The following is a 13,117-nucleotide window of genomic DNA, read 5'->3' on the forward strand; positions in this document are numbered from 1 at the left end:
ATATACAGTTCATAGACTATTTTACTGCACATTCTTAGAATAGTGCTGTGTGTTGGTGCTCTTCTGCCTATTCCTGTATATTTTCTATTTTCCAGTCTCTTTATAAAATGCTTGTTTAAAAAGCCATGTTTTTAAACTTTTCTTAAATGTTTTGAGATCTCTTTGTATTCTGATCTCTAGAGGCATTGTGTTCCAACATGTGGGGCCTGCTAATGATAAGGCCCTTTCTTTCACTTGGGTTAGTCTTGCTGTCTTTACTGAAGGAATGGTTAAGAGTGCTTTATTTGCTGATCGAAGGTTTCTGTGTGGGATGTGTACTCGTAATGCTGTGTTTAGCCAGTCCGATTTTTCATCATGTATTAGTTTATGTATGGTACATAGGACTTTGTATTTAATTCTGTGTTCAATAGGTAGCCAATGTAATTCCGCCAGGGTTTCAGTTATATGGTCCCTCCTCCTTTTTCCGGTTAGTATTCTAGCTGCTGTGTTTTGAAGTATTTGAAGTGGCCTTAATGTTGTAGTCAGGAGTCCTAGTAGAAGGGCATTACAGTAGTCCATGCTGGAGAAAACTAGTGCCTGCAGTATTGTTCTGAAATCAGCTAGTTTTAATAGTGGTTTTAGTTTTCTGAGTACCATGAGTTTTGCATAGCTTTCTTTTACTTTTAGCGATATGTGCTGTTTTAGATTGATTTCAGGGTCCATTATTATTCCAAGGTTTCGTATTTTTTCAGCTAGTTCAATTTTCTGGTTGTCTTTGAAGATTATTGGAGTTTGGATGATTTCAATATTTTTCCGTTCTAAGTGTAGAAATTCTGTTTTTTCAATATTAATCACAAGTTCCATTTGTTTTAGTAGTTGTTTTATAATGTCTAGGTACATGTTAGCTAGGTTTAATGTTTTCTCTAATGTGTTGAATATCGTCTGCATAAATGTAATGTATGATTCCTAGTCCTGCAAGCAGATGGCATAAGGGCAACATGTATATGTTAAAGAGGGTTTCAGACAGGGCTGATCCCTGCGGTACTCCTGTTTTGAGATTGACTTTTTCTGATAATGCATTGTTGATCTGAACTTGGAAGAACCTATTATTTAGATATGAACTGAACCAGTTTATTGTTTTGCTGTGTAATCAGATTTCTTCTAGTCTATTTAGTAGTATTTTATTGACTGCTTGGCCCTGGAGTCTATGGCTGAATTACAGACACGCTAATCTAACAGCTCAGGTTTCCAGGCGGTTTATGTTCCAGTGCAACTCTTCCTTGGTCCAGCGTCCCTGGGTAGTTAATTCCTGACAGTGAGCTCCCCACCCTCGTGAGGACTAGCCAGTTTGGTGGGGACAGGCTTACACCCTTGCTTAGGTGAGCTTCCTGTAGTCACCACTCGAGAGAAGCAGACACGAGCGAGTCACCAGGGCACAACAGGAAGCAATCTGTAATGTCACTGCTGTCGCGTCAAAGACTTGCTTAAGGATGGACTCCAACCGCCTATCATGCGCATCCTTCCCTCCACTGGATAGTTGTTTGCTTCGAAACGGCGCAAACCAAGGTGTCCACTTTTGGGAAACACAGGCTTTCTCTAGCCGTCGGGTCCAGAAGGTACAGGGCCTCCAATGCCCGACCTCCTTTAAAGCTGGCTTCCGAGGCGTCCTACTCCAAGTCAATCAACTCCTGGATGGCTTTCAGCATTGAGAAATAGCAAGAGGCTTTCCATAGAGACACCAGGATGGGATTCTTCTTTGGTTCTGTCATAAGGTCCATGCCAGGAACTCTCAAGTTTTCAGGGTTTGAGAAACCAGGGCTGGCAATTCATCTCTGTGGAAAAACTGTAACATAGTCCAGTATGGCTCCAAGCCTGGAAGGATTTTCCCCATCTTCTGAGTCTGCATCCCCTTCATCATCCGTGGTGTCTGGGTCCCTATCAGGGATACCCTTGGTGAGGCGAGGAATGTCCCAAGGCTGGGAGAGCAAGGCCTTCCCGGCTGGGGCTGGGTCCGGGCTGAGGCAGTAGTGACTGCGTCTGAACAAAGGCTTGAAGGCCTTGAAAGAATTCTAACCCAAGAAAAGGTTGCCAGGTCCATACCTAGCCCAGGAGGAACCAGGATAGGTGCCACTGAACTGCCTCTCCCAAGGTGGATGCAGTCCCGGGATTACTCAGATCCAGGGTGCTGTCGGATAATGTCATGATTGACCCATTTTCCGAATAGGAGGGATCGGGCTTGGAGGATTTCTGAGAATCCAATCTCCCTGGGCCTCCTCACAGAGCTGACACTGGAAAGATTCCAGGTCAGACCGTGTAGCCCTAATATGGCAGGCAGCACAAAGAGAGTGTCGCTTGTGCTTCAATGCTGCCAGAACCATAATAAACTGTAACTTGTGCGTTCAGCTGGCCCTTAAGCGCGAACGTATGTGTCCAGTTGTGCGTGAGTGTACGCGTGTACTTATGCGTGTAGGTATGCACGCATTTAGGGGTAGATTTTAAAAGGTTGCGTGCAGGCGTACATGTGCGCGCGCAGGTTATACAATCCAGGGTTGGATCGCACAAGGGGGTGCACAATTGTGCACCTTGTGTGCGCTGAGCCACACAGCCTTCCCCTGTTCCCTTCCCCCTAAACTGACCTTCCCACCCCTTCCCCTAACCCCCCCAAAATTTTTGTTGTACTTTTGCGCCTGCCTTTGGGCCAATTGCCGGCACGCGATCTCTGACACAGCAGCAAATGGCCGCTGTGCCAGAAGCCGCTGACCCTGCCCATGCCCCGCCCCTTTTTGCAAGTCCCGGGGCTTTATGTGCGCCGCCGGGCCTTTTGAAAATAGGCACGGCGCGGGTAACCTTTTGAAAATCCGGCCTTAAGTGCCTGCACCGCACGTACCGACAGTCTACGTGGAAAAATGGTGACACACAGAACTGCACACAAGATAGCACCGCTGCGGCCTGCCACGTGGAGTGCCCACCGAGCCTGAAGTGGGGCCTAGCCCATCGGGGAGCCACTCAACCCGCTCAGAAACCCCCTTCCCTTATCCCAACAGGATTGGGAACGTTGTCGGTACGGCGTGCTGAGCAAGAAGACTGGAGGAAAGACTTACAGAAGCCCTTCCACGTCTCTGAATCGGAGGAATTCTTCTTTACTAACCTGGGCTCGGCGCTTACCGGCTGAGTACAGAGACTCTCCGTCTGCAGGGGCAGAGGGCTTTGGCCGTCATCACCGCACTCGGCTTCCTGCACCCGCTGCCTTTCAGCTGCTTCAGCAGGAAACGTCCACGCCGGAAACCGGCTACCGGATCAAGGCACATCTCTGCGGGATCTCGGGAATCACCTCAGGAATTCTCAACAGGGGGAGGGACCTTTAGGTATCAGCACAGGAGAGCGGGGCTCAATCTTTCTCCAATTTAAAGATACATTTCCCTTCTTCTAATGAGTACTGCAATCCCACTAAACCAGCAGTGCTGGTGTAGGGAAACCACATCCACGTTTGCTAGGAGACGGAGAGATACTGAAGGGCTGAGCTCACTGCAGGAGTGTATCTAAGGTGAGATCAGCTTTGAGACCTGATTCCGTCTCCATCTGCTGGCAGGGGAACACATAACCCATTAGTCCTGAGTCCATCTGGCTACACTTTAGGAAAGTTGTAGATTTAGTCTATAAGGTGTCACCCACCGTTGTCATTTTGACTACAGCAGACTAACATGGCTGCCCCTCAGAAGAGATGCAACAGCTCTGTATGGAAGAATGGGCCAAAATTCCTCAAGAGCGATGTGAGAGACAGATCAACAGTTACAGGAAACGTTTAGTTAAGGTAATTGCTGCTCAAGGAGTTACTACAGTTACTGAATGAAAGGTTCCCACACTTTTTCACACAAAGATATCTTACTGTTGAATCTTTTTGTGGAATAATTAATCAAAATATATTCTTTTGAGTTATTCAATGGGGCTATTGCTCTCTCTTATTAGGGCTTAAATTAGTATCTGATCAAGTCTTAGGTATAAATTTGGCTAAAATACAGACTAGTCTAGCGTGTTCAGGAACTCTCTCAGCACTGGTCATACATGCAGATTAGAGAACAGAAGTCTACCATTTTAAAGGTCCTTTAATGGGGTCTGGGCACTGATTGTTTTCCTGCATGTAACCACATTTAGGGCTAGGATTACTGTCCTAAAGTCATTACAGCATCCCAAGACAGAGGCTGGAGAGAAGGAGAGAAGTGATAAACATCTCAGCTCTTACGCCCAGCCCTCTCTTACTGTCTGATCATGTTTCAGACTGTGCCAGTCTCAGGGAGGCTGGAGAGCCTCCTCAAGCCCACAGGGGGCAGTTACCAGCTGGAAATGGCTGGAAGGACAATCAATGGAAAGCCGATTAGAGTCCAGAAGCAGCTCTAATGTGACACTCAGAATAAGCTCAGAAAGAAGCTGCCCTAAGTGCTGTGTCAGCCATCAGGATTGTTTTCCCAACCTTATCTTTTTATCTTACAAATATTTACATGTTTTGTCTTAAAGAAAGAGCTAGGATTTCACAAGCAATTCAATTAAATCTAATGCTGAGAAACCTAAGCCTCATTACTGCTGTTGCATGCAGACGGGAGAAAAGGGTCCAAATCCACAAATTCAAGTACAAGGCCAGCACCTCCATACAGCAAAAGATAAGAGCCAAGCCCGAGGGAAGGAGGCCTGGAATAACCTCATCCTGCCACGGCACGAGCAGTATACAGGGGCTGGGCTGCAGTACAGGGGTACAGAGGAGGCCGCAGTGGCGTGTATAGGGGGGGCTGCGGCAGAAGGAGCAGGTTTGGTTGGCGCTCTCACCTCATGTCAACCTCATTGAAGGTTGTCAGCATGGCACAGGTGTTTTGAGCTTCTTTCAGGCGTTGAGCTATTCGCTGCCGCATTCGGTTCATTTTCACCTACCCGAAAAATGAGATTATGGACACGATCACAATGACCAAATGGAGGAAGGCGTTTTGTAGGCCCTTGAATGTGACTGTCACTCCCATTTCCCTTACACTTACCCTGTGCTCCGATCTAGAAGCCTTCACAGGCACAGCATCCGCTAGGACTGGGGCTGGTTTCACTGCAGACACTGAGACAAGGAGAGAATTAGTTAGAGAGCCTTACAAGAAATACAAACACAAACACACACACTCATTCACACACACACTCATTCACACACACACACTCATTCACACACACACAGCAACACCACAGGTAACGCAAGTACAATCCACACTCTACCACCAATACAAACACCCAGACACTTACACCACACACTTACAGCAACACCAACACACATTTCACAAACACACACCTAACTCAACACCAGCATAGGTACCACACACACAAGCAACATCCAAAGCAGCAAATATACTAACAAATCATTAACACAAAACATAATATCAACACCACACACAGCAGTACCAACACAGAATACGATTTGCAATATGTTAGTTTTATTATATTTTTGTATGATGCTAAAAGCCACCCTGGGTCCTTTTTGGAGAAGGGTAGGATAGAAAAGTGACATATAAAGTAACATGATATATACAAAGCCCCACCTGGCAGATACTTTAAATACACTCACTCTGACATGAAGAGAGACATGCACACCACCACCCTGGGGCCATCAGCAAATATAGCACAAACACATAGGCAAAGTAGTAAGCATCCAGCAATCAAATGCCGCCGAGCAGAGAGAACATGGCGCAAGGATGTGAGCTGAGAAGGCCTGACAAAGACAGGGCAATCCCTTGCACACTTCTCACCTGGCTTAGTCTCCATGGGCTGTGCAGACACAGGGGGCACGGGGGGCATTGCAGTAGGGATTGCCTCTGTAGGGGGGGTAACTGTGGTTTCCGGTCTGGGAGGAGGAGCAGCAGCACTTTCCACTGGTTTGGGCTTAGAAGGAGCAGCTAAAAAACAATGATATTCATAAAGAGACTTGTACACATCCCCAGCTCCCTCCCTCCCGTGTCTCTGTCCCCGTCTCTCTCCCTGGGAGGGTCTACAGTCGACCTGTCCTGCCTCAGTCGCCAGCTTTCTCCCCCGACCCGTTCCTTTCCACACCACTTACAGCCTTTTCATCCTAAGGCACACGTATGCCACTCTCGTGGAGTACACTGTCCATTACCAGCGCTCTCCCTCATACAGCACTCAAGCTGCCCTCAAACCCTGGGCCTTTGCACCACCTCTGCTTCCCATGGGGATGCACCACTCTGTGTGCGCTACTCTCTCCTCCATCCCCTTTCTGCCAGCTGATTCACCAGGGAGGCACCATGCTTGCAGGTATCAGACACGATCCCACAGAGCAGCACGCTAGTCTCGTCCCTTGCTAACTCCCCTCTGTGCTCAGTGCACGCTGGAGTATCTCCTCCCACCTGTCCCTGTGCTGCGCCGCTCGCTCTCCTTACTCTTCTCTGCCTGCTTCCCCTTGTGCTCTTACCACCAGTTTTCCTGAGTGTGAAGAGCGGGGTTCCTCCTTCCACTTTACCTCCATCAGGCACGAGGAGAGCTTCAATGATGCCCGCAGCAGGGGCTGGAACCTGAACAGAGGTCTGGTGGGAGAAGGGGAAAGTAATGAGTAGCAGAAAAGCAAGGGAGACAGAGCAGGGGTGGCCGCAGGTGCACGCTTCATTCTCTCTTTTCCTCCTGCTAGTAGGGGTGTCGGAGAGCAGCGCTTATCTGCAGCTGCTCCTGCTTTCTCCTTTGCAATAGAAATTGCATGGGGGCCCTGAAGTCTTCTGGCCCTGGGCAGTTCCAATTGCAGAGGGAAGTCAGCAGAGGATGAAGAGGCAGCAGCACCACATAAGCCAGCTCAGAAACCTTTACCATGGGAGGGTCGGCTAAATGTGCCACAGAGTGTGGGGGAGAGGGGAGGGAAGCTGACGATTTCAGGGAGGGGAGGGACAGGTAAGGGGATGATATCAGAGGGGGGGGGGGGAGAAGGATGGAGGGAAAGGGAAGATGATGATGATGATGCAACCCCAAAATACTATCAAACATAACAGGAAGCCCCTTCGGCTGAGACACGTCATCAGCAGTGGCCCCCAGGAACCTCAAACTACTACCAACAGCATAACAGAAAGCTCTTTCTGCTGGGAGGCACCAACCTGGGGGACTCACAGTAATTACATGCCTTATAAAATCTTCAGCTGGCAGAAAGGCAAACCAGACTCTCAGCACCATTAAAGAAGGACTCTAAAGCCGATGCGATCATCCCTCTAGGACCAACGTCCTTGCTAGAAACAGCATCCAAGCCGACTCTGGGGAAGCAGCTTGGGCACATGGTGAAGGAAGCTTATTGCCTTCTTAGAAGCGTTTCCTGTTCACAGGAAGGGAAGAGAAAGGCTAAGCCATATAGACAACCTCAATACATGGCTCATAACCTATTGTAAAGGAGGAGGGTTTGGATATATTGGGGGCTGGGGCCGAGTATGGCTGCAGGCCAAATCTGTCCTTTAACAGTTTTTAATCGGGCCTGCCTATCACTTGGACACTCTCCGTTATGTGTGTCCCACCCATGCTCTGACCTGCCTGCCTAACGTCATCAGCAAAGGCCAACTTATTGCCCTTGATACTTGATCAGGGAGGCAAGGAGAGGCCACGTTTGTTGGCTCGCTGGTGGGGTTCCCACTCTCTGCCAGTGGGGAAAGACCCCATTAGTTGGCACTGGCGGGGGTCCCACCCCCCATCAGCTAGAAGAGACCCCATTCATCAGGCCTGGATCCCACTGGCAAGGAGAGACTGAGAGGCGGCAGCAGTACCTGCTGGAGCCCAGACCAGCGGGGCTGAAAATGGAGACGAGGCAGTGCTGCCCACCAGAGCCAAGGCCGGCAGAGCCAAAGGAGAAGAGAGATGTGATGCACCGGAGGAGAAGAGAGACTGGGAGGTGGGCCACTACTTCAACCCAGGTCAGCGAGGCTGAACAATGAGCAAAGGTACAAACTATGTGTTTGGCAGTATGCTTGAGTGCATGCCTGTGTGCCTGCCTGTGAAAGAGAGAGATATAGGGAGCCTGCTTGTGTGTGTGCCTGTGAAAGAGAGAGACTGGGAGTCTGCTTGTGTGTGTGCCTGAGAGAGAGAGAGAGAGACTGGGAGTCTGCTTGTGTGCCTGCCTGTGAAAGAGAGAGAGACTGGGAGCCTGCTTGTGTGCCTGCGTGAGAGAGAGAGAGAGACTGGGAGCCTGCTTGTGTGCCTGCCTGTGAAAGAGAGAGAGACTGGGAGTCTGCTTGTGTGCCTGCGTGAGAGAGAGAGAGAGACTGGGAGCCTGCTTGTGTGCCTGCCTGTGAAAGAGAGAGAGACTGGGAGTCTGCTTGTGTGCCTGCCTGTGAAAGAGAGAGAGACTGGGAGTCTGCTTGTGTGCCTGCGTGAGAGAGAGAGACTGGGAGTCTGCTTGTGTGCCTGCCTGTGAAAGAGAGAGAGACTGGGAGTCTGCTTGTGTGCCTGCGTGAGAGAGAGAGAGAGACTGGGAGCCTGCTTGTGTGCCTGCCTGTGAAAGAGAGAGAGACTGGGAGTCTGCTTGTGTGCCTGCGTGAGAGAGAGAGAGAGACTGGGAGTCTGCTTGTGTGCCTGCCTGTGAAAGAGAGAGAGACTGGGAGTCTGCTTGTGTGCCTGCGTGAGAGAGAGAGAGAGACTGGGAGCCTGCTTGTGTGTGTGCCTGTGAAAGAGAGAGAGACTGGGAGTCTGCTTGTGTGCCTGCGTGAGAGAGAGAGAGAGACTGGGAGCCTGCTTGTGTGCCTGCCTGTGAAAGAGAGAGAGACTGGGAGTCTGCTTGTGTGCATGCCTGTGAAAGAGAGAGAGACTGGGAGTCTGCTTGTGTGCGTGCCTGAGAGAGAGAGAGAGAGAGACTGGGAGTCTGCTTGTGTGTGTGCCTGCCTGTGAAAGAGAGAGAGACTGGGAGCCTGCTTGTGTGTGTGCGTGCCTGTGAAAGAGAGAGACTGGGAGTCTGCTTGTGTGTGTGCCTGAGAGAGAGAGAGAGAGACTGGGAGTCTGCTTGTGTGTGTGCCTGTGAAAGAGAGTGAGACTGGGAGTCTGCTTGTGTGCCTGCCTGTGAAAGAGAGAGAGACTGGGAGTCTGCTTGTGTGCATGCATGAGAGAGAGAGAGACTGGGAGTCTGCTTGTGTGCATGCGTGAGAGAGAGAGAGACTGGGAGTCTGCTTGTGTGCCTGCCTGTGAAAGAGAGAGAGACTGGGAGTCTGCTTGTGTGCCTGCCTGTGAAAGAGAGAGAGACTGGGAGTCTGCTTGTGTGCGTGCCTGTGAAAGAGAGACTGGGAGTCTGCTTGTGTGCCTGCCTGTGAAAGAGAGAGAGACTGGGAGTCTGCTTGTGTGCATGCATGAGAGAGAGAGAGAGACTGGGAGTCTGCTTGTGTGCATGCGTGAGAGAGAGAGAGAGAGAGAGACTGGGAGTCTGCTTGTGTGCCTGCCTGTGAAATAGAGAGAGACTGGGAGTCTGCTTGTGTGCGTGCCTGTGAAAGAGAGAGAGACTGGGAGTCTGCTTGTGTGCCTGCCTGTGAAAGAGAGAGAGACTGGGAGTCTGCTTGTGTGCGTGCCTGTGAAAGAGAGACTGGGAGTCTGCTTGTGTGCCTGCCTGTGAAAGAGAGAGAGACTGGGAGTCTGCTTGTGTGCATGCATGAGAGAGAGAGAGAGACTGGGAGTCTGCTTGTGTGCATGCGTGAGAGAGAGAGAGAGAGAGACTGGGAGTCTGCTTGTGTGCCTGCCTGTGAAAGAGAGAGAGACTGGGAGTCTGCTTGTGTGCCTGTCTGTGAAAGAGAGAGAGACTGGGAGTCTGCTTGTGTGCGTGCCTGTGAAAGAGAGAGAGACTGGGAGTCTGCTTGTGTGCCTGCCTGTGAAAGAGAGAGAGACTGGGAGCCTGCTTGTGTGCCTGCCTGTGAAAGAGAGAGAGACTGGGAGCCTGCTTGTGTGCCTGCCTGTGAAAGAGAGAGAGACTGGGAGCCTGCTTGTGTGCCTGCCTGTGAAAGAGAGAGAGACTGGGAGCCTGCTTGTGTGCCTGCCTGTGAAAGAGAGAGAGACTGGGAGCCTGCTTGTGTGCCTGCCTGTGAAAGAGAGAGAGACTGGGAGCCTGCTTGTGTGCCTGCCTGTGAAAGAGAGAGAGACTGGGAGCCTGCTTGTGTGCGTGCCTGTGAAAGAGAGAGAGACTGGGAGCCTGCTTGTGTGCGTGCCTGTGAAAGAGAGAGAGACTGGGAGTCTGCTTGTGTGCCTGCCTGTGAAAGAGAGAGTCCCAAGAAGCAAGAAGGTAGGCGATCTAAAAAAGCCGTTAGGAAAACAAAAGGGAATAGATGCCAAGGTCTTTTTCAATTTTTTATTGAGGTGGAGACGTGTATAAAATAAAACAGCCCGACTCACGCCGAGTTTTGACGCTCTCACATCAGCTGCCTCAGGGGCTTAGATATATATTTGAACTCAGGGTGGCTAAACAAGCTTCTAGCTTGTGTATCAATATAGTCTGTACGTAATCCGCAGTGGCATTGAATCTTATCTCTTTAAAAGAAAATCATAATCGTGTAGATTCGATTCATCTATTGGCTCCTTGCGCTTCACATCCGGATCGTTGGTCTCCACTCTGGATTTATACCTTAAAGTCCTCCTTCCCAAATGGGAAGAATGAGGAGCTAAATCTCGCTACGTTAATTTAATTGGAGGAGGTGCGGTAAAGAGTGATTGTTGACCGATTGTTTGGATGGTACGGCGTGATCGCGGATAGGTTCGGTGGAGAAGCTTTGGTGAGGACGCTAGTCCTCACATATGAGTGACATCACAGGATGGAGCCCAATCACGGAACACTTATGTCAAAGTTTCCAGAACTTTGACTGGCCCCTACTGAGCATGCCCAGCATGGCACTAACCCTGCATCCAGCAGGGGTCCCCCTTCAGTCTTGTTAAAAAGCTACAGGTAGTGGCAAAAATAAAATAAGAAAACGCTACGAACCCAACACCGTGGGGCGGCGGGCGGGTTTCGTGAGGACTAACATCCTGCTTTCCTGTGAGAACACCTGTTACAGGTAAGCAACATTTGCTTTCTCACAGGACAAGCAGGATGGTAGTCTTCACATATGAGTGGACTACTGAGCTGAGGATGTCCGAGTATGCACCAAATGTAGCCAGGTATGCAAGGCACTAGGCCTGGGATGAAATTTGGCCGAGGGCATCCTGAACCCCACCGGGCAGGTGGAAGGGTGTTGGAACGTCATGTTGTAAATAGGTTGTGCAAGACCAACTGGCCGAAGATGGAATCTTGTCTTCCGGCTTTGTCCAAGCAATAATGGGCTGTAAAGGTGTGGAGAGAACTCCAGGTGGCAGCCCTGCAAATGTCAGGAAGCGGCACCGATCGTAGGTGTGCTACTGAAGTCGCCATGGCCCTCACAGAGTGTGCTTTGACACAGTCTTGAAGTGGAATGCCCGCTTGCTGATTGCAAAAGGATATGAAGTCCGCCAACCAGGAGGAGAGAGTCTGCTTACCCACAGGCTGCCCCAGTTTGATAGGATGGAAAGAGACGAAAATTGAGTGCTTTTCCTGTGGGCCGCTGTACGGTCTAGGTAGAACGCTAGAGCCCGTTTGCAGTCAAGGGTATGCAGAGCCTGCTCTCCTGGATTGGAATGGGGCCTGGAAAAAAAGGTAGGTAGTATGATGGATTGATTGAGATGAAACTCCGAAAGTACCTTAGGCAAAAATTTAGGGTGAGTGCGGAGAACTGCCCGGTCCTTCAGAAGTTTAGTGTAAGGCGGATAGGTAACTAGGGCCTGTAATTCACTAACTCTGCAAGCTGAAGTGATTGCCAAAAGGAAAATCACTTTCCATGTGAGATAGCGAGGGTCACAGGATTGAATAGGCTCGAAAGGTGGTTTCATGAGCCGACCCAAAACCAGGTTGAGGTCCCAAGAAGGGGGAGAGGAGGCTTGAGGTGAAGCAAGCCCTTCAAAAAATATGTTACAAGGGGTAGTACTGAGATGGGAACATCCCTGACACCTTTATGGAAGGCGGCTACCGCACTGACATGCATTCTGATGGAGGAAGTTTTTAGACCTGACTCTGACAAGTGCCACTTCGTGATTGGACAGGTAAAGGGGTCAAGGGACTGAGAAGAGCACCAAGACGTAAACATGGTCCATTTGTAAGAATATAATTTTCTCGTGGAAGGCTTCTGTGAAGCAATGAGGACACGGGAAACTGGTTCAGAAAGGTTAAGTGGCTGAAGGATTAACCTTTCAACATCCATGCCGTCAGGGACAAAGCTTGAAGGTTGGGGTGGCGTAGGCACCCGTCGTTTTGAGTGATTAGAAGCGAGTCCTTTCCCAAGGGAATGTGCCTGCGAATTGAGAGATCCTGAAGTATTGGAAACCACACTTGGCATGGCCAGTGAGATGCTATCAGGATCATGGTTCCCTTGTCCTGACGTAACTTCACGAGAGTCTTCAAGAGAAGTGGAAGTGGAGGGAATGCATAAAGGAGACCGGTTGTCCATGAGAAGGGAAACGCGTCTCTTGGCTAATAGTGTTGGCTGCGAGTGAGAGAGCAGAAGTTCTCTACTTTGCAGTTTTGAGGTGACGCAAAGAGGTCTATTTGAGGATAACCCCATTGTTGGAAGATCGAGTTCGCTACTGAGGGGTTGAGAGACCACTCTTGCGGTTGAAAGGTGAGACTCAGCTTGTCTACCAACACATTGTCCATTCTCGACAAGTAGGTGGCCCTGAGGTACATCGAGTGGGAGAGGGCCTCTGCCCATATCTGTGTAGCTTCCTGACACAGAAGGTAGGAGCCCATCCCTCCCTGTTTATTGATGCACCACATGGCCACCTGGCTGTCCGTCTGGATCAGGATGATTTGATTGGAGAGGCGATCTTGAAATACCCTGAGAGCATATCTGATTGCTCGAAGCTCCAGGAAATTTATTTGGTGTTTGGCTTCCTCTGGAGACCAAGATCCTTGTGTCTGCAGATCGGCCACGTGGGATCCCCAGCCGAGGTTGGAAGCATCGGTGGTGAGTGTTATTTGAGGGTCTGGAGCCTGGAAGGGCAAGCCTTGGAGGAGATTGACCTGATTTCTCCACCAGACGAGAGACTGACGGAGTGAGTCGATTACGTGGACAAAGGTTGACAGGGGCTGAATGGATTGCGT

At 50.0% G+C, this 13,117-nt stretch overlaps 1 protein-coding gene across 1 annotated transcript in view; it reads right to left on the bottom strand.

Annotated features, from left to right (window-relative positions):
- Window positions 1–13,117, bottom strand: part of DLST (dihydrolipoamide S-succinyltransferase) — a gene marked incomplete at its 5' end in the record, with an annotated part of 166,900 nt that overhangs the window by 87,044 nt on the left and 66,739 nt on the right. The window contains 4 exons of the mRNA XM_029598424.1: window positions 4,798–4,895; window positions 5,001–5,071; window positions 5,751–5,897; window positions 6,428–6,539. Coding sequence (XP_029454284.1) covers window positions 4,798–4,895; window positions 5,001–5,071; window positions 5,751–5,897; window positions 6,428–6,539 — 428 coding nt within the window. The remainder of the gene's footprint in view (window positions 1–4,797; window positions 4,896–5,000; window positions 5,072–5,750; window positions 5,898–6,427; window positions 6,540–13,117) is intronic.

This window comes from Rhinatrema bivittatum, chromosome 4, assembly GCF_901001135.1.
Source record: "Rhinatrema bivittatum chromosome 4, aRhiBiv1.1, whole genome shotgun sequence".
NCBI lineage: Eukaryota > Metazoa > Chordata > Amphibia > Gymnophiona > Rhinatrematidae > Rhinatrema > Rhinatrema bivittatum.